Source organism: Halichoerus grypus, chromosome 1 (assembly GCF_964656455.1).
Source record: "Halichoerus grypus chromosome 1, mHalGry1.hap1.1, whole genome shotgun sequence".
NCBI lineage: Eukaryota > Metazoa > Chordata > Mammalia > Carnivora > Phocidae > Halichoerus > Halichoerus grypus.
The window spans coordinates 203,826,285-203,844,999 of record NC_135712.1 but is presented as its reverse complement, the minus strand read 5'-3'; the positions used below and the strand labels follow the sequence as shown (position 1 = coordinate 203,844,999).

General features: G+C 51.7%; 1 protein-coding gene across 1 annotated transcript in view; it reads right to left on the bottom strand.

Annotated features, from left to right (window-relative positions):
• The window catches only part of UNC13A (unc-13 homolog A), a 61,928-nt gene that overhangs the window by 32,605 nt on the left and 10,608 nt on the right, over positions 1-18,715 (bottom strand). Inside the window, exons 4-12 of the mRNA XM_078059348.1 lie at positions 16,785-16,902; positions 15,151-15,274; positions 14,438-14,511; positions 13,530-13,584; positions 11,586-11,621; positions 8,267-8,474; positions 4,401-4,949; positions 4,032-4,140; positions 2,220-2,266 (exon numbers count right to left, since the gene is read on the bottom strand). Coding sequence (XP_077915474.1) covers positions 2,220-2,266; positions 4,032-4,140; positions 4,401-4,949; positions 8,267-8,474; positions 11,586-11,621; positions 13,530-13,584; positions 14,438-14,511; positions 15,151-15,274; positions 16,785-16,902 — 1,320 coding nt within the window. The remainder of the gene's footprint in view (positions 1-2,219; positions 2,267-4,031; positions 4,141-4,400; positions 4,950-8,266; positions 8,475-11,585; positions 11,622-13,529; positions 13,585-14,437; positions 14,512-15,150; positions 15,275-16,784; positions 16,903-18,715) is intronic.

Here is an 18,715-nt window from a genome sequence, read left to right as displayed (position 1 = left end):
GGGAGATGATGCAGTTGCCCACGTTTAATGAAAATTTGAATTAAGGCAAATCTAAATAATATACTAAGATATTCATGAAACCTTTCCTTATGCTCAAAATTGGAAAATGGATATGTATATTTAAAATCTATTCTGGGGCCCCTGGGTGGCTCAGTCGGTTAAATGTCTGCCTTCGGCTCAGGTCATGATCCCCGGACCCTGGGATCGAGCCTGCTCAGCAGGGAGCTTGCTTCTCCCTCTCTCTCTGTTTCTCCCTCTCCCTCTGCCTCTCCCCTCCACTAGTGCTCTCTCTCTCAAATAAATAAGATCTTTAAAAAAATAAAATCTAGGGGCGCCTGGGTGGCTCAGTCGTTAGGTGTCTGCCTTCGGCTCGGGTCATGATCCTGGGGTCCTGGGATAGAGCCCCACATCAGGCTCCCTGCTCCGCGGGAGGCCTGCTTCTCCCTCTCCCACTCCCCTTGCTTGTGTTCCCTCTCTCGCTGTCTCTCTCTCTGTCAAATAAATAAATAAATAATAAAAATAAAATCTATTCTGGAATGGGTCACCAGGGTGGCTCAGTCAGTTAAGCATCTGCCTTCCACTCAGGTCATGATCCCAGAGTCCCAGGATCGAGCCCTACGTCGGGCTCCCTGCTTGGCGGGGAGTCTGCTTGTCCCTCTCCCCCTGCTCATGCTCTCTCTCTCTCTTGCAGATAAAAAAATAAAATCTTAAAATCTGTTCTGGAAGGAATGATGTCAAAGCTGATGGGAAGAAGGGAAATGGAAATCTAGGCTACTGCTTCTTGGCAGCTTTGGTGTAGCTGGTGGATCTGAGCGAGCTCTGTGGTCTGTACAAATTCACTTTACTGAGAGCTGCTCTCATCCCAAAGAGGATTCAGGTGTGGCTCCTCTCCAGAAGCTTCCCATTGGCCACTGAGAGAGATGTCTGGCAGCCTATGACTCCGGACAAGCCCTGGGGGGGCTACTCAGGTACCAGTGCTCCCTGCTCCATCAGGCAGAGGTGTGGCGACCCCTGAACTACATCTGTGCTTGGCTGCATCCCCTGCCTGATCCTGCCTGCCTCACAGATTTTTCTTGAGGGCACTTCCTCCATAAATCACATGTGCATCCTCATGTCAGTCCCTGCGTCCTGAGCTCCCCAACCCAGGACACCTACTCATCTGGGAGTCACAGCTTCTGTCTCTATGCCTCTGTGTGCAAAGGATGTACAAAGAGAGGCAGTCACCCACCTGCTGCTATTTTAGAACATTAGTGGAACTTAAAAATATCTTTTACATCTTCTAACCTCACCACTCAGATGCCGAAGGAAAAGAAAGCCCCGAGGGCACCTGGGTGGCTCAGTCGGTTAGGCGTCTGCCTTCGGCTCAGGTCATGATCCCAGAGTCCTGGGATTGAGTCCCGCATCGGGCTCCCTGCTCCTTGGGAGCCTGCTTCTCCCTCTGCCTCTCTCTCTCTGTCTCTCTCTGTCTCTCATGAATAAATAAATAAAATCTTTAAAAAAAAAAGAAAGCCCCGAAAATTAGAAATTTAAGAAATTAGACACGACGAATTGCTCCACATAAGACCAAGTGATTATCATTAAAGAGCCAGCAGCCACAGCAATAATCTGAGATATTTAAAAACAGACTCAAGCGGCACCTGGGTGGCTCAGTCTGTTAAGCGTCTGCCTTTGGCTCAGGTCATGATCCCAGGGTCCTGGGATCGAGCCCCACATTGGGCTCCCTGCTCAGCTCTCCCTCTCCCCCCTGCTTGTGCTCCCTCTCGCTATCTCTCAAATAAATAAAATTTTTAAAAATAAATAAATAAAATGAAAAGAGAATCAAAGCAAAAAAAAAAATTCACTCCAATTACAGAGGTATGCTGCAGGAAATAGGCTTCTCCTTTATCTTACATTTATTTCTAGGGGGAAGTGGTCTTGAATAATGTAAGCGGTTGGGGCAAAGCATGGACCTCTTTGGACTCAGTTTCCCCACCTGTAAAATAGGGGTAGCAGGCCTCCCGTGGGTTTGTTGTGAAGATTCAGTGTGTTCTATCTTTGGCTTCTGTCTGTGGTGAATCTCTTAGGATAGTGGCTACATTATTTCCCCCGATCTGTCACTCGGTCTGTCCCCTGTCTAAATGGAACCCCTTGCTGCCCTCACTCGGCTGAGGCTATGGTATAAAGCAGCCTCAAGCTCTGGGGTCAACACTTCCTCCTACCCCCACAACTCCGTTACTCACCCGCCCTTGAACCACAGGGATTTAGACATCTCTCCTTCTCCTCGGGCCTGTAGGACAAACAGATATGGTCAGTGGGGCAGTCTCTCCCCAGGGCAGGGTAGGCTCCCCACCCACTTTTGTCTCCCCTTTGGGCTGGGAGTCAGGAGGCCTGGGGCCTAGTCCTCACTGTGTGTCCTTAAGCTTACTCTGGGCCTCAATTTTCCATCTGTAAAATGGGGAGAAAAGAGCTCCTCTCTACCACCAATCTCAATAGAACTTGGTCTCCTGGTCTGTCAAACTGGGGATGTGTTAGTATCACCTCCAACAAGAGCTCATGCTCTACAGTCCTGGGATTCTCAGGGACAGGTTCAAACACTCATAAGATTCTGTCATTCTCCCAGCCTCACCTTGTCATCTGATCTTGTACCTCAGGGCCTTTGCCTGAGCTGTGCTAGCTCTTTGTATGCCCTCCCACCTACTGCCTCCGACTGGCCTCCATTTGTCATTCGGATCTCAGGGCAGAACCAGGGTTGACACCCCCACCTCCTATGCAACTAGAGGGTGACATGGTGGGCAAAGAGTGGGGAGGGTCCAGCCCTCTCTTCTGAAGTCTTATTGAAGTATTTTGGGTATCACTTTTCCTTAAGTGTCACATCCTCCAGGGAGTTTTCCTGATTGTCTTGGATTAGTTTTATGCCCCTTCTGTGAAACCCAGAGAGCCTGCCCATGTTTATTTATTTATTTTTTGTCATATGACTGGTTCCATTACAAGAGTAGCTGCTGTTTTTCCATTTAATTTGCTGACTTAGTGGAAGTTATTCAATAGACTTTACGCTGCATATTCTTTTCTACTCTTTGCATTTAGAACCATGTGAATGGATTACTTAGTTAAAAAAAAATAAAATTCTGTTTTAAAACATAGGAAATTTGATTTGAAATTTCTGTGGCTCTGATGTTTGATGGTCTAGGACTTTGGGACTTTCTTTAGGATCTCCTATTGCCAGCCTCACCCCAGTTTGGAAGTGCCCCTTTTGTAAGGGCACTGCTCTGTCCCCAGCCTAGGGCAGCTTGAACAACTGAAGAGGTAAATGAATAGCTTCAACCCTGCTGCCCATCTGAACAGTCACCTTGACCCTAATGCTAATCTATCTTTCACTTAATTTCTTCTCTGACCAGCCCTCAGACCTTTCCCCAGCCCTGACACTGGTACCCAATGTGATTCCAGGCACTGATTCCTCCCCCTAACACCAATTTTAACCCTGACCTCTGATCTCTGACTGCTGCCCTAACTCTGATCTCTACCCCTATCCCTAACCTCTACCCCTGTCCATGAACTTGACCTCTGACGCGGCTGTAACCATGACCTAACTCCAGGTTCCAGCTCATCTCTCCTTCTTCCCCACTCAAAATTCCAGGCTGGCATGGGGGAGACTGGGCTGGGCCTTGGTGGGGCCAGCTGGTTGGGGAAGAGGACAGGCAGGCATGGGTGAGAACAGGGAAGGGCCCTTCTGGAGACAGATGAAGCCAAGGTGTAGCTAGGGTCAGAGAGGGGTCGGATTGGACAGCGGCTGGGCCAGGAATGATGGGGCCAGGACAATGACAGGTGTGGGTGGGGCCAGGTTGGTGTGGGCGGAGCCATGGAAAGACCAGGATGTATGAAAGCGTAGGCGAGGTGGATGGTGTGCGGAAGTGGGGCGTGGCCAAGCTCTCCGTGGGCGTGTCGTGATGCGTGTGGGCAGAGCCTGGAAAACGGCCAGGGTGGGTGGGGTACGGGAAACGCGGGGAGGTGGGCAGACGGGTTGCGGGACCGGGGCGGGCGGGGCTTTCACTCACCTCCTGCAGCTGCAGCCGCACTTTGTTGAAGGCTCGAAGCCAGTTGGCCTTGGCCCGGGACATGGAGTCCTGACCCTCCTGGCCTTCCTCATCGTCTCGTCGCCTGAAACTGAGGCAAGGGGCGTCATGAGGCTCAGGGCCGGCCCTCCCTTGACCCTCCGCCCTTGGAGCGACGTCAGGTCCTCCGTGGCCTCTCTGGCCCTTCAGAGACACGATGACTCATCTGTACCCCCTCTGGCGGGCCTCTCAGGCTCCCTTCCACTTCCCACCCATGACCCTGTGACAAACTCCCCTCCATTCCCCAGGTCCATGCGGACCCCATCACAGCACCACTGACCCCGTGACAGCCCCTTGATCCCCTCCCATTACCTCTCGTCAGACTTGGGGGGTTCCAGCTCAGGTGCCCGCTCAGCTGTGGGCACCTCCTCCGGCGCAGCCGGCTCAAGGGCTGCCTTGGCCACGTCGTGGGCCTCAGCAGGTACAGCCAGAGCCTTTTCCTCCTTCTCAGATGCGGCCGGTGGGAGGCTGATACGCTTAAAGTCTTTGGGCTCAGCCACGGCCACCTCTTCACGCTGGGTGTAGCTACCGATGTCATCGGGCACCTCCTCCTCCTCCTCCAGCTCCTCCTCATCCTCAGGCAGCTCCTCCTCCTCCTCCTCCTCCTCCAGGAAGTCCTCCAGGTCCTCATCCAGCTCCTCGTCCAGTTCTTCATCCAGCTCCTCCTCATCCTGGTCCCAGCGCGGCGAGTCCTTGTGGTAGCTGACCGAGCTGTGGCAGGAGTGGTAGGAGTCCCGGTCCCGCTCGTCCTCCATCTCGGAGCCCTGCAGACTCTGCTCGTCTGGGTCGAAGTCCTCGCTCAGCTGCGAGCTGCCCTGGCTCAGTTCCCCCGAGGAGGCGTAGCGGCTACTGCCGGTGGGGCTGTGGGGACCAGCCGGGGCTCAGCAGCGGAGGCACAGAGCCGCTGCCTGACCCAGCCCCAGTCACACAGGTTCCATCACCCATTCATTCAGCATTGGTTAAGCACCTGCAGTGCACCAGGTTGTGCCCTAGGGACCTGGGAAACACAGCCATGAACAAAAGAAACAAAAATCTCGGCTATCCTGGTGTTTCCGCTGGTGGTAGAGGCAGTAAACTCGATCGATGACATTAGTGATCATTAATGACCTACTGTGCGTCACTCCCATCCATGCACTGTGGGGACTGCAAATGCTCTTCTTACGTGCTGGGGACCCCAGTTAGTGCCCTCACCTCCAGCCTTTGGAGACTTAGTGCTCCTGAAACAACCTCGTCCTCCTACCACCAAGCCTCCTCACTCACCAGGGTCCCATGTCTCCCTGCCTCCACTCCTTGCCTCAACCCCTATTCACAGCCGACCCTGCAGTGGGTCTCCTCAGCTCTGCCTCGAAAACATATGCAAAATGCATCCACTTCCTTGCGCCCCGGGCCCCACCCTAGTCCCGGCTCTGCCATCTCCCCCAGATGCAGCCCCAACGTCCACTCCTATCCCCAATAGTCCTTGCTTCCCACGGAAGCCACAGAGGGACTTCTTCAAATCATAAACACAATCGCATACCTCCCTGTTTAAGCCGTACTGTGGCTCCTTAGAGCCCTTGGAATAGAATCTGTGCCATGCCCTACACCCAGGGTGGCCCAAACCCCCCAGCCTCCCCACCTCATCTCCCTCCGAGCTCCGTTCTCTCCCCCTGCTCCAGCCACATCGGCTTTCTCACTGTTCCTCCAAAACCCTACACTTGTGCCCACCTCTGGGCATTTGCCCTTGCTGTGCCCTCTGCCAGGAACACCTTTCCTCACGTGCTTTATCTGGCAAAATCTTGGTGCCCATTGAAATGTCACTTCTTTGAGTGAGTGAGTTTCCCCCACACTCTGGCCAAGCCAGGTCTTTATATGTTCCTAATATGCACCCTGGATCGTGCTGGACATGACTAGGAAGAAATCTCCATCTCTGCCTGAGGGCAGGCAGCATGACACATGGGCCACCCCTAATCCCCCTTCTAATCATTCATTCAGTCACTCAACAAACATCATTCCTTGCCTTAAATACTTCCTCCACTCTCAGTGACGGTGACCCCTTTCTCCAGCCAGCTCCAGGGATGCTGTAGCAATCAAAATGGGGGTTTCTCCCTCTAGCCATTGTTTGCTAGTTTATGAGTTTCGTTGATTGCTTTTTAGTGCCCATCCCTGTAGATGGCAGGAAACAGGTGGGGGATCAGCAGGTATTACTTGGCTGGAAAGGACTCCAAGCTCCCTCTGCTGATGAATACCCCTGAAGTCCAGCCTAGCACATTCTGGGGTCCCTGGTAAGGGGGGGCAGCCTAGGACTGGGATCCCAACAGGGGCCTGGAAGTTTCCACCTCCAACCTCAGGCACCACATACATTGTCCCAGGCTTGGCTTTGGGGCCATCCTCCCATCCTGGCTCTGACATACTGAGTCCCAACACAGCTCTTACCCCAATCAGACGCTTCCCCTGGCTCCCATGGCCCTGAATTAGCCACGCAAGGGCCTTCCTGCATGATCTGGCACCTTGCACCTCTCCAGTCTGTGGCTGAGCTGTTTCCTCTGCCTGAAATTCCCTTCCTCGGACTTCTCATTTATCCTTCATGGGCCATCTCCCAGGCGCCTTCCTCCAGGAAGCCCTCCCTACCCTTCCCCACTGCTAGAGTCCGGTCGCTCCTTCCAATCAAGCCCTGACCTGTGGGATGGAATGTCTGTGTCTGGCTCTGTGTCCCTAGCCTCTCGGGTCACCGAGCACTAGGCAGCATAGCCATAGGATAGCTGGGGAGTATGGCTTGAGTCACTCTCAGGGGAACACAGGCCATTTCTGCCTCTGCATCCTCTCCCTCACACCTGCGTGGCCTGACCACAGCAGGAGGGGAGAAGACTCCTCTTTCTCCAACCTCCCCCACCCCATTCTGTCCCAGGAATGCTCACAGTAGACAGACTCCTCCAACCAAACACTTCCTGGCACTTTCTCTGGGTCTGATGCTATGGTCACTCTCCAGCTCTTTTTCTCCAAGAGAAGACTTTTCCTTCTTCTAAAAGAGTTAATAGTTTATTAATATTTCATATCTTACTCTCAGCTCTTTCCAATACGTTGAAACTTTATTCCCATAATCGCTTACCTTGAGTATGCAAATGAATGCGACTGATGCTTTCGTGAAGGAAATGTATTCTTCCAGGAACAAATATTTAGGAAAAAGACCCACAACCAAAGATCATACCTGGCCAAAACTTGGCACCCAGTAGGTTCACCATAAACACTAGTCCTTATGACTTACCAGATGTGTGACCTCAAACAAGTGACTTAACCTCTCTGTGCCTTGATTCCCTGCCTGCCAAATGAGACCAATAGTATTCCCACCCAGAGAATAAAATGAGATGATGAAGGGAAGGTGCCGGTCCAGCGCTGGGTGCATGGTTACCTCCAGATGCTATTATTTGTGCTGTGTACCTAATAGTCCCTGTGTAGCACTTTCAGACACCGCTCTAAGCGCTTTACAAACATTCAATCTGCTTAATATCATGTTTATCATCATTCTGTTTGGAAACCAGGGCTGGGGTGATCAGGTCAGCGAGGAAGGATGGCAGGCACAAGTGTCAGCCTCTTAGGTTTGAGGACCAGCACCCTGCACAGGGCAGTGGCATGGCCCATGAGGGCCAGGGTACCCACCTATGGGACAGATCTAGGGACAGCCTACTTTCAAGGGACAGCTCCCAAGTCACCGTGCCCATGGCTGCCAGCCAGAAACACAGAGTCAGGCCATTAGGGAGGGCCGGCAGCACCATGCCAGGACCACCAGCTGGCTGCTTGCTGGGAGTCCTTCCAATATCACTATGCCTCTCCACCCTCCATGAATGCTAGTCTCTTCCTCCACCTGCCCCTCCCCTGCCCAGTGAGAGACTACACAGAAACCAGTGCCCCAGTGGCAAGGCACCCCTATATTTCAGGGGCACCTCTCAGGGGCCTCCTGACTTATCCCTCTTTCTTCAGCCAAAGCAGATCCCCTTTTACCAAGCTTGGGAGATTTTCTTACGAGATCAAGGGTAAAGAAAGGGCTCTATTACCTACAAGAGAGTATGGATGGTGCTTTCTTAGACCCACTTACCTCCCCCTCCATCTTGCCCAAGTCCCCTACTCCTCTCTCCACTCTGGGACGCACAGCCACATACACACACATGCACACACGTGGATCCCTTTTTCCACAGATCACACACCTGAGGGCCCGTGGCTCAGAGAACTCCTCATAACTGTGCACGGAGTCACTGTAGGATTCCCGGGAACCCAGGGGTGGTGGACGGACAGAATACTGGTGGACTGAGGCATTGGGTTGGGATGTAGTGTAATAAGGTGGTGGGATGCTGTTGCTTGTCTCGCTGCGATAGTCACTGTCACGATCATCCACTGCACTGTCAGGGTCATCATCTAGAAGAGAGAGGAGGGGACAGAAGAGAGTGAGGAGGGAAGGGAGAGGGAGAGCACACCATGGAGGCCAACGCAGTCTCTCAGACTTCTCAGACTAGGGAATCTTCACTGGCTGCTAACCCAAGAAGAGGAATCTTTGCCAGAATGAATGAAGGATCTTGGGCCATGTTAATAGAAGTAGAGGCTTTAGGATAAGGGAGGCGAAAACCCTGCTTTGCCGGTCAGACTGAACTCATAGTCTGGGGTCCAAGGTAGGTCCTACAGTGTAAGGAGGACAAGGACAAATTGGAGGGTGTCCTTCAGCTCAAATGTGAGAATGGACTTTGCTAAAGTTCAGGTTTTCTGAAAACAAGGTGAGTTTTTCCATCACGCGGTGAGTCACACAAACACTCAGGGGGACATTTAGAGGACAAGGTGGAGTATTTATTTCCTTTAACCCTCAGAGATTTCATGATGTCCGAGGATGCGGATCCTAGATCTGAACTCACATGTGTAGGAACAAAGAAGAGGCTCTGACAGATACTACAGCCCTCAAAAAGGATTAGATTCTTAGGTTGGCAAGATCACCACACACTCAGAATCTATCGCTAAAATGCAACAGGGTGAAATTGCTGAACTTCAAGTGTTTTATAAGAATTAAAGGACATTTTCGTTTGGTTTGTTTTCCTTGATAAAAAGAGAACAGTGTGGAAGGATGTTAGATTGTGGTGGGATGGGAGAGACTCAATTCACTTAGAAAGCAACACTGGGTGGCTCAGTCAGTTAAGTGGCCCACTCCTGATTTCCAATCAGGTCATGATCTTGGGGTTGTGAGATCGAGCCCAGTCTGGCTCTGTGTTCAGTGGTGAGTCTGCTTAAGATTCTTTCCCTCTGCCCCTCCCCGCCCCCCTGAACTCAGGCACACTTGAGCGTGCTCTCTCTCCCTCTCTCTAAAAAATAAAATAAAATAGAAAACAACACTTGAAAACAAATGGGTTGCAAAAAAAAAAAAAATTAAATCAAAACCCTGACTGGGTGGCCTATGGTACTCTTGACCATGGCATCAATTTACTGGTGACATTAAATGCCAAGGAGGCGGCTTGCCCCTTTTTATGCCTCTAAGTTTTTTTGCTCATTTCCCAGATGTTTGTGTGTTTTTCTTGCCTTATTATTTTAACCTTCTAGTTTTTTCCCAGCTAATCGTTTCTGTTTCTATATATTTGACAAATAGGTCCATTTCTTAAAATGTGGTAAACTGTTTAAAAAATTGTTTTCAGGGGCGCCTGGGTGGCTCAGTTGGTTAAGCAACTGCCTTCGGCTCAGGTCATGATCCTGGAGACCCGGGATCGAGTCCCGCATCGGGCTCCCTGCTCGGCAGGGAGTCTGCTTCTCTCTCTGACCCTCCCCCCTCTCACGCTCTCTCTCTCAAATAAATAAATAAAATCTTTAAAATAAAAAATAAAAATAAATAAAAAATAAAAAATAAAAAATTGATTTCACACTTCACGTAGAGAGCTAGTTGGATTCATTCCCAAGCCTATTTTGCCTTTTGAGAAACCTTAACTTCATTTTCAGCTAGCAAAGCTGGCCTTACCAAGGTAATTCTGGCTTCCTGGTTTCTCAAGTGACTTGGGCCACTGTGACCTACAAGCTTTTTATCTTGTCCCTGTCATACGCGGCTGCCATCCGATTGAGTGCTGGCCTTTTAGGCAGAAGCAGATGTGAATTTCCACATCTGCAGGCATCAGGGTGTAACTGTGAGGCCATAAAATCCTGAAGTGGGGGGTCCGAAACCCCTGACAGTCCCCCATGGGAACTCTGGACAATTCATCAGTGTCATCAAATTGCTCCTTTGACCAACTTGTTTTCTACCCAGTTACCTGGGTATGTATAGTCTTTAGCCAAACGGGCATTATTTCTACCAAACTGTCCTTGACCAGGCCAAGATGTTTCCAACCAAATTGCATGAGGCTGTGGGCGTGTTCACCAGATTATTAATTTTTTTTCTGACAAACTGTTTTGTTTTTGGGGCAAATTGCTTTCTATTGAATTCCTATTGGATTCTTTTCTTGGATGCTTTCACCCAGACTCTGCTTTTTACCAAATAGTTCTTAACAAATTGCCTGCTTCCCGATAGACATTTTAGCCACTCTGGTTTTGATGAAATGACCTAATTGTCTTTGTTCTTCTTGACCCAATTATCAGCTTTTGCCAAATTGGTTTCAGCCAAAAACGTCTTTGTTTTTGATTGTATTGTTTGTTCGTGGCAAACTGTTTGTTACCAAGCCTTCTTGTTTGCCAAATGCCTATTTTGGCTACATTGGTTTTTGACAAATTGTTTTGGATCAAAGTATTTGTAAACAGTTTCCCTGGTCCTGGAGGGAGGGCATAGTGGAGGTTGTCCATTAGGATAAGGGCACTGGGCGGAGGAGTTCCCAGTGGGTGGGGTAGAGGGAAGGAGGTAGATTCATGCTCAGGCTAGAAGACTGGATTTCTCTGGAAGGGGTAGGACATGGAGAAAAGGGAGCTATTCCTCAGGGAGGTAAATAAGCATCCAGTTGTGTGTGTGTGGGGGGGAGAGGTGACTTGTTTCCTTCCCCTGGGGTTAAATTGGAGGAAGACTGCGGGGAACTTTGGAGGCTGAGGTCTCTGGAGTGATATGTGCCTGGGGGTCCCTGCCCAGCTGCCCCTTCTGAAACCCTCTCACCCTATATCTACCACTACCAAGTGACATTGGGGCCCATTTCCAGGTGGAGGAGGAAGATGGGGAGACAAAAAGAGGAAGGAGTCACAGGAGAGGAGATGGCATTATACATGGGGAACGGGGTGGGGAGGGAAGGGGTCACAGTGCCCAGCTGGAGACAGGCAGGTCTCTGGTCTAAATGCCCACTCCTCCCAGCTGAATCCCTCCACCCCAATAATGGTGCCCAGTCCCCACCAAACAGAGCAGGACCTTCAAGACAGACGTTAACGGTCAGGGGACAAGAGGGCACATGAGGGGCCTTGCCAGTCCTCAGGCCCCAGTGTGCCCGTCATAGGCTCCCTGCTTCCCTGGCGGTGGAGCGGGGGCCTCAGGGCTGCCAAGGCACCCACCTCCCCATGGCCTCCCAGAACATCAAGCTGAGTACTTACTCTGCTGCTCACCCCAGCCAAAATAATTCCAGTTGCCTACAAAGAGAAGGGGCAGAGATAATAAAAGGGAGCAGGCAGAGGGGGGGCATGGGGAGGGGGACTCCCCCATCCTCATTTTCCCCATCTCCTCCTCCCACCCCAGGACCCCAATCCCCTCCTGCCCTGAGTATCTTCTCAGAATATCACTTTAACCAGTGACATTTGTGACACCTTCAATCATCACCTTGAGAGGCTGGGGGTATATCCCAATTTTTTGCAGAGGCCACAAGTTCAGCCAGGAAGTAACAAAGGAGGCATTTAGGCCCAGGGTTTTCCAACTCTGAACTCTGGAGTCAGCACTCCCCACTCTTTCCCTCCCACTTCTGGAATACAAGGAAAGAAACACCGAATTGGAAATCTAAACTTTGAAACACTCCTGATGGGTGGGTCTTAATCATTCTGCTCATTTTATGGGTGAAGAAACAGGGCTCAGAGAGGTAGAGTGAGCAGCCTAAAGTCACACAGCCTCTGAGGACCAGGGAGAGAACCACATCTTCCCTCATCCCCTCATCCTCAGCACCTGGCATGGTGGAAAAATGCCTTGGACCAGAATCCTATCTCCTCTGACACTTGGCTGCCTCCTCCAAAACATGGTCGTGATGAAACATTCTCAAAAGAACTTGGAGGTAAATGCCGGGGGTAGGTCTCCATTCCCAAATTGAACCCACCCCTCCCGTCAGGCCACCTGTCCATGTGTTTGTTCTTCGTCATCTGCTCCTGTCTCCACTTGCCTGACACTGTCCCCACCTCAATCCTTCAGTGACCCCATTCACCAGGAAGGGGGTTAGTAATTTCTTAGGGCAGTGATGACCCCTCCCCAGGTAGGGAAGTCAGAGGACTTTCTCAATAGCACCCCCAAATTAGTGTGGAAATGGGGTTCCCCACCTGCAGTCCCCCAGCCCCTCCACCCACCGGGCTCCATCATTACCATCCTGGGCGTATGGGGGGGTCGACAACGGATACAGGGGAGACTGTGAGAGGGCATGAGAGGGGGATGGGGAAGCAGATGGAAAAGGAGAAAGAGGTAGAAAGGTGGGGTGGGGTCAAAATGTTGGGTGGGGCTCTGCCCTGAGACTATACGATTTGTCACTTCCTCCCCACTCCGGGGGACTCAGAGGGCACTCTTAGGGGACAGACACCTCCTTGGCCCATGGAGAACTGGTCTGGGTGCATCTGAGTATCCACAAGGCCAAGGAGGATAAACACTCCTGAAAACTTCAGCCTTGATGGAGGCGGGGGTAGCCAGAGGAACATGATCATCATTATCCATAGATGCAGAGCAGTGGAAAGAGAAGCGAAGTTGGAATCCCTCAGACCCTGAGTTCAAATCCTAGCTCTGCCTCCTGCTGAGTGTGTGACCTTGGGCAAGTCACTTCTCCTCTTGGGCCTCAGTTTCTCTATCTAAGACAATGGGCAGATGAAACAGCCTTCGTGCACTGTATGTGCCTGTTGTACCTGTGTTGGCAGGATCGTCTGCACGACTGTGGGCTGCTGGGGGGGTGGGGTCTGTGTGGGCCCCGTGGAAGCTTGTCGAATGAGTTATAGGTCCTCATCCAGGATCTGATGAATGGAATTAGAGAGTCTGCAAAGTGTTTTTCAAATCTCTAGAAGGACTCTCCCGTGCCCTTCCAACAGCCCTCAGAGTGAGGGCACTGTCAGATGCCCTATTTCAAGGAGAGGGACTCTATGGATCAGAGAGGGACTCTGGCATGCCTGTGACCACAGAGCAAGACAGGACTCACATCCAAGTCCCGGATCTTTTCTTTTCACTGCACCGTGAGCAGATACTGTGTGCTCTTAGGACCTGTTCCTCTGGAGGGGAGTGGCCTGTTACTCAGGACAGTCATGGGTAGGGGAGGGATGAGGTTTCAGTTGATGCCCAGGGAGGAATCGAGAGGTACTTACAACACTGGTTGCTGGGGACAGGGAGAGGCTTGTCTTGTTCATCTTGGAATGAATACTGAGAGGGAGGGAAGGAGAGAGTGTTCCTCTCAGGAGGGGCCAGAAGCCAGAGGACCAAGATGGTCCTCTGCTCTGTTCCATCCTGACTACCCCTGCCTCCCAAATCCACTCTGTCTGCAGGAGAAGGATGCAGATGTCCACAGAAAAAGATATGCACACACACACACACACACAGAGAAACAGTGAGAAACAGAGACAGAAAAAGAAAGAAACACAGATGAGGGAAAGAAATAAATAGAAGTGGGTGAAAGAGAGAGCTGTGTGGGAAACTGAGACAGGGAGCAAAAGAAAGATCAGCGATGAGGTTTGGACAAAAACTATTATCATATGAGTGTTGCCTTTTTGTACTCCACCTCCCACTGAAGAGAGCTCTGGTCTTGCCTGCTATCTCTTCCCAGCCTTCGCCTTCCGAAGGCTGCCTTCTGGGCCCCATTGGGTCTTTGCATTGTGATGATACAGAGCCAAGAAGAAGGGGGATGTCATGGAAGAACAGGGGTGGAGAGGCCAGGGCTGGTGGGGGAGAACTTTGAAAAGTCCAAAAGCGTGAGTTGAGGGGTGTGGGGCAGAGAGCGGATGTAAAGGCTGCTGTGGGGGCCCTGTGTCTCCTTGAGGGTATCTGGCAAGGGCAGGACTCGAGCTGATTGAAATCGTTCCATCATTGGTGGACTGTATGCTCTTTGATGTCCTCATCGCTTCGAGACAGGACCAAATGAGGCTCTGATTTTGTCCCCAGGTAGAGACACAGACAGAGGGAGACAAGTGGAGAGCAAAACAGGGACAGAAAGCAGAGGATGTGGGGAGACAGAGGGAGGGACAGGCACAGAAAGAAGAGTCTCCCCTCCAACGCTCACCTCATCCTGGTCCCGCATGGCATTCAGCTGCTCCAGCTTCTTGGCCCAGTAGCGTGCCTCCTCCTCGGGAATGTCTGGAAGCGGAGCCCTGGCTGTGAGTCCAGAACCCCTCCCTGCCCTTCAGCCTCCATCCAGTGCATCCTGCAGGCCTATGGGCTGGTCTCAAGGGGGTGTAGGAAGAGGAAAGGAGGACAGGGTGGTGTCCCATCCACCCCCCACCCCCCCACCACCCCAGAGCTGCCTTGGGAATGAATGGAGGATGAGAGAGGAGATGCCTCCTAGCATTCCAAGGGTGGGGGAAACCATAGGTTCCTGGAAAGATGCTGTGGAGAGAACTGAGCTGCTTCCAAGAGAGAAAGAGAGGCCTCTTCGTGTCTCTGCCTCTGTTTTTCTCTACATGTCTCTTTGTCTCTGTTTGTCTCTCCTCCTATCTCCAGCTCACCCTGCATCCTAGGACCTCACCAAGGACCGGCCTGGGGCAGTTCAGACCCAAGCCCCATGGGTCAAGAAGAATTTGCTGCCCGTTGGTGACCTAGGGGGGCTGGGGTGTGCTCTGCACATGGCAGGTGCATGTCCCGCTGACTCACTGCAACTGGGAAACTCTCTCCTCCGGAGATAGGAAACTTCATCCTCAGAATGAAGGGCAGTCTGAACCCACCCAGGCCTGGCCATTCTCCTGGGTCTGGTGAGGGTCCTTTGCCCCCCACACTCACCTAAAGGCAGCTCGAAGCGGGTGTCAAGGAGGATGCGGTGGAAGGTGGGGTCCTTGGTGCCGCAGATCTCACTGTCTGCCATGATGACCTGAGAATCCAGTGTCAGCCACTCTCCAGGGCCCTCCTGGGGATTGGGGTGAGTGACAGGGTCCAAAGTGATGCAGGTTGGAGCAGGGATCTGCTGCACATTGACCAGCAGGTCCCCTACTTTCATAGAAGATGCACTTCCCCCCATCTCACCCTAAGAGCAAGGGTCATGCCTACACTTTACAGACAAAGAAACTGAGACTCAGAGAGAAGGTTCTGGTCCAGAGCAACATGGTGGGTCCAAGGAACCCAGAGGCAGGGACCCGGAGAGAAGGCCCTGTGGGGCCAGGCAAGGGTGGTCCCAAGCTTGCACATCCATGTCTCATCTCTCATGGGTGTATGTGGCCCTAGCTTCAAATAAAAATCCTGATGCCCATCCATGGGAGAATTCCCCACCCCAAGTGACCAAACTAGTCCTGCAGTCACAGGAGACAGAGCATGACACACTCACCTCCATCCTGGAGAGGTCAGGGCAGAGCCAGAAGGAGAGTGGGGGGCTGGGGTATTCAAAGGGAAGTAAGGGAAGGTTTCCTGAGGAGAGGGCATGGGAGCTGAGCTTAGAGAGTGATGGAAGGGATACTTGGAACCCAGGGAACAGCACATTCGAAGGTTCAGAAGCCATCCTTGGGGCATATAAAGGGTAGAGGTTGGGGGAGGGGGGAGGGGAGATGAGACTGGCAATGTAGGCAAGTGCCATCAAGAAGGCCTTCCAAAGGAGATGAGCAGGGATGGCAAGGAAAGGTCCTAGGGTGGTAAGATCCCGCTGGGCTCAGCAAGAAGTGTCTGAGTGGAAGGGGTGAGATATAAGGCCTGGAGGCCAGGGAGGAGGCCAAGGTTATTGTCTAGTACCTTCAGGGCTGGTGTAGCCTTCTCCCTGCACAAAGTGCTAATTACCCACAATAACCCTCGTCCTCTTTTCCATAGAAATACATTTACAGCTGGGCCCAGGGCTGTGCAGCTTAAGACTACATTTCCCTGGGGGCGCCTGGGTGGCTCAGTTGTTAAGCATCTGCCTTCGGCTCGGGTCATGATCCCAGGGTCCTGGGATCGAGCCCCGCATCGGGCTCCTTGCTCTGCGGAAGGCCTGCTTGTCCCTCTCCCACTCCCGCTGCTTGTGTTCCCTTTCTCGCTGTGTCTCTCTCTGTCAAATAAATAAATAAAATCTTTAAAAAAAAAAAAAGACTACATTTCCCAGACTCCCTTGCAGCTAAGTGTCCACGTGATTAAGTTCTAGCCAATAGGATGTGAGTGAAGTACTGTGAGCAGCTTTCAGGTTAGACCCTTAACCAAGAGGGTGAGCCCCCTCCCTTGCCACCTTTTCTTCCCTTGACGGCAATACAGATGTAATGGCGATCCTCCAGCAGCCATCTTGGGCTGCACAGGGAGAAAGGCAGAGCAACAAGATGGAAGGAGTTCAGACCCTGGTGACTTTGGAGCCACCATCACAAACATTGCTGTGGGACAGAGATACATGTCCATCTTGTGTAGGCCACTGGCCTCTGGGTCCCTCCAAGGCACTCCTCCCCAACCCTCAGCCCACCACTCACTTCATTGGACTGGCGGATGGTCCGCAGGGGAATCCACACAGTGCCCACCATTGTGTCCCAGATGAGACCCTTGTTCCACACCTCCACTGTCAGCCCCAAATCCAGGCGGTTAATCTCGCTGTGAAGAGAGGGGAGGGACATGAAGGGGTAGGAGTGAGGGAGTGAAGTCTCAGAAAAGTCAGTTCACCTGCCTTAGGACATGGAATCAACTGGAATTCAAACCCAGGCCTGGGTGAGTCTTACCAAGAAGATAACACAGTGGTTCTTGTTTTACAGAGGGGAAACTGAGGCCAAAGGGTTAAGTTACATGCTCAGGGTATCACAGCAGAACCAGGATTACAAGCTAGGAAGGAGGGAGTGGGGAAAGATATCACACATCTCCTACACCCCCAACTCCCTTGGCTCATCCTTGAGCCCTTAGACCCTGAGAGTACTGGCTAAGGGAGGAAGAGACTCAAACACCCACTGTGGCTCCCTATTACCCCAGGATAAGGACATTCTGGATGCCTCCATCCTTCCCAGAGTCACCTCTATCCAATGATATGGGGACACCCCTGAGAACATGAATGATACCACCTCTAAGCACTTTCCTTGCAGGACCCACCCTGGAAATATGCAGATTTGGGGGAAATCCTTGGTGAATGTCCAGTTCATTGAATTTACCAATTTACCAAAGATTTATCTTAAGGATTCTCTTTACATATAGCTATGACCTAGTCATTCAGTAACTGGCTTTCAGGAAGTTGAGGACCACACTGTCTCTCCCCCTTCATATCTTCCTTAGAATTGTAGGGCCTGCTCCTCCCCTCTTTCCCCAAATTCCTCTGTTCCAAGATCTCAACTCTGAGTTCTCTCATGGCCTCCACCACTGCTAGTCCTCAGCCAAGCTCTGCTCAAGGATTTGAGGGCTGCTTGGGTCCAAATCTCAGCTCTGCCAAGTATAGGCTGTGTGACACTGAGCAAGTGGTTTTGCCTCTCTGGTCCTCTGTTTCCTCTTCTGTAAAATGAGGATTAGAATAGCACCCTCCCTCCCAGGGCTGTGGGGAAAACTGATTTAATCAAAGCCTTAGAAAAGGGCATAGAACAAGTTGTTGGTCATCATCAGAGAAGATGGGATGTAATATGAGGCCCTGAGTGGCTCCAGGTTGAGGGGAGGATCCAGATCATGAATTCATTCAGTTATTAGGCAAATATTTATTGAGCCACCTACTGTGTGCCAGGCCTTGTGCTTGGCATGGGGGGTGAGACTAACAGTGGAGACAGAGACCAACTGGGCCCTAGCCTCCTAGAGCTCACAGTCTGGGGTCAGGGGCCAGAAATGTGTCGAGAAATCACACAAATGACTAAAGTGATAATTGGTGGCTAGGCCTGAAATTACTCTCCAATCGCAGCTTGGGGATGGTGGTCAGGGAGGGCTTCCCTGAGGAGGTGACTCAGTGGAGATTCGAAGTATGAGAAGGACCTTGCTGGGGGGAGCGGGGAGGAGAGAAGAGCAAGTGCAAAGGCCCTAGGACAGGAACAAGCTGGACATGTTGGAGGAATGGTCCAGTGGTGGAGGTGGCTGGGGCAGGTGAGCCAGGAGAGATGGAGGGAGATACTGGCAGCTCACAGGGGCCAGGCCTGGAAAGAGGGTGTTGTGGAGAGGAGTGTGGGTTTTGTTCTGAGGTTCACAAGCCATGAGCCATGGGCAAGTTTAGAGAGTGACAGGATGTGATTTGCAGTTTTAAAAATATCCCTTTGGCTGCCTGGAGGAGAACAGATTGCTGGGAGGCAGGAGGCGGGCAGCAGCAGGAGGCCAGGGGCGGAGGCTGGTGGGGCAGCGGGGACTTGGCTGGTGGCCATGGAGATAAAGAGAAGCAACTGGATTTAGGAAGTGCTTTGGAGGCAAAGCTGATGGCTGGACATGGGGCTGAGGGAGGAGGAAGTGGAGT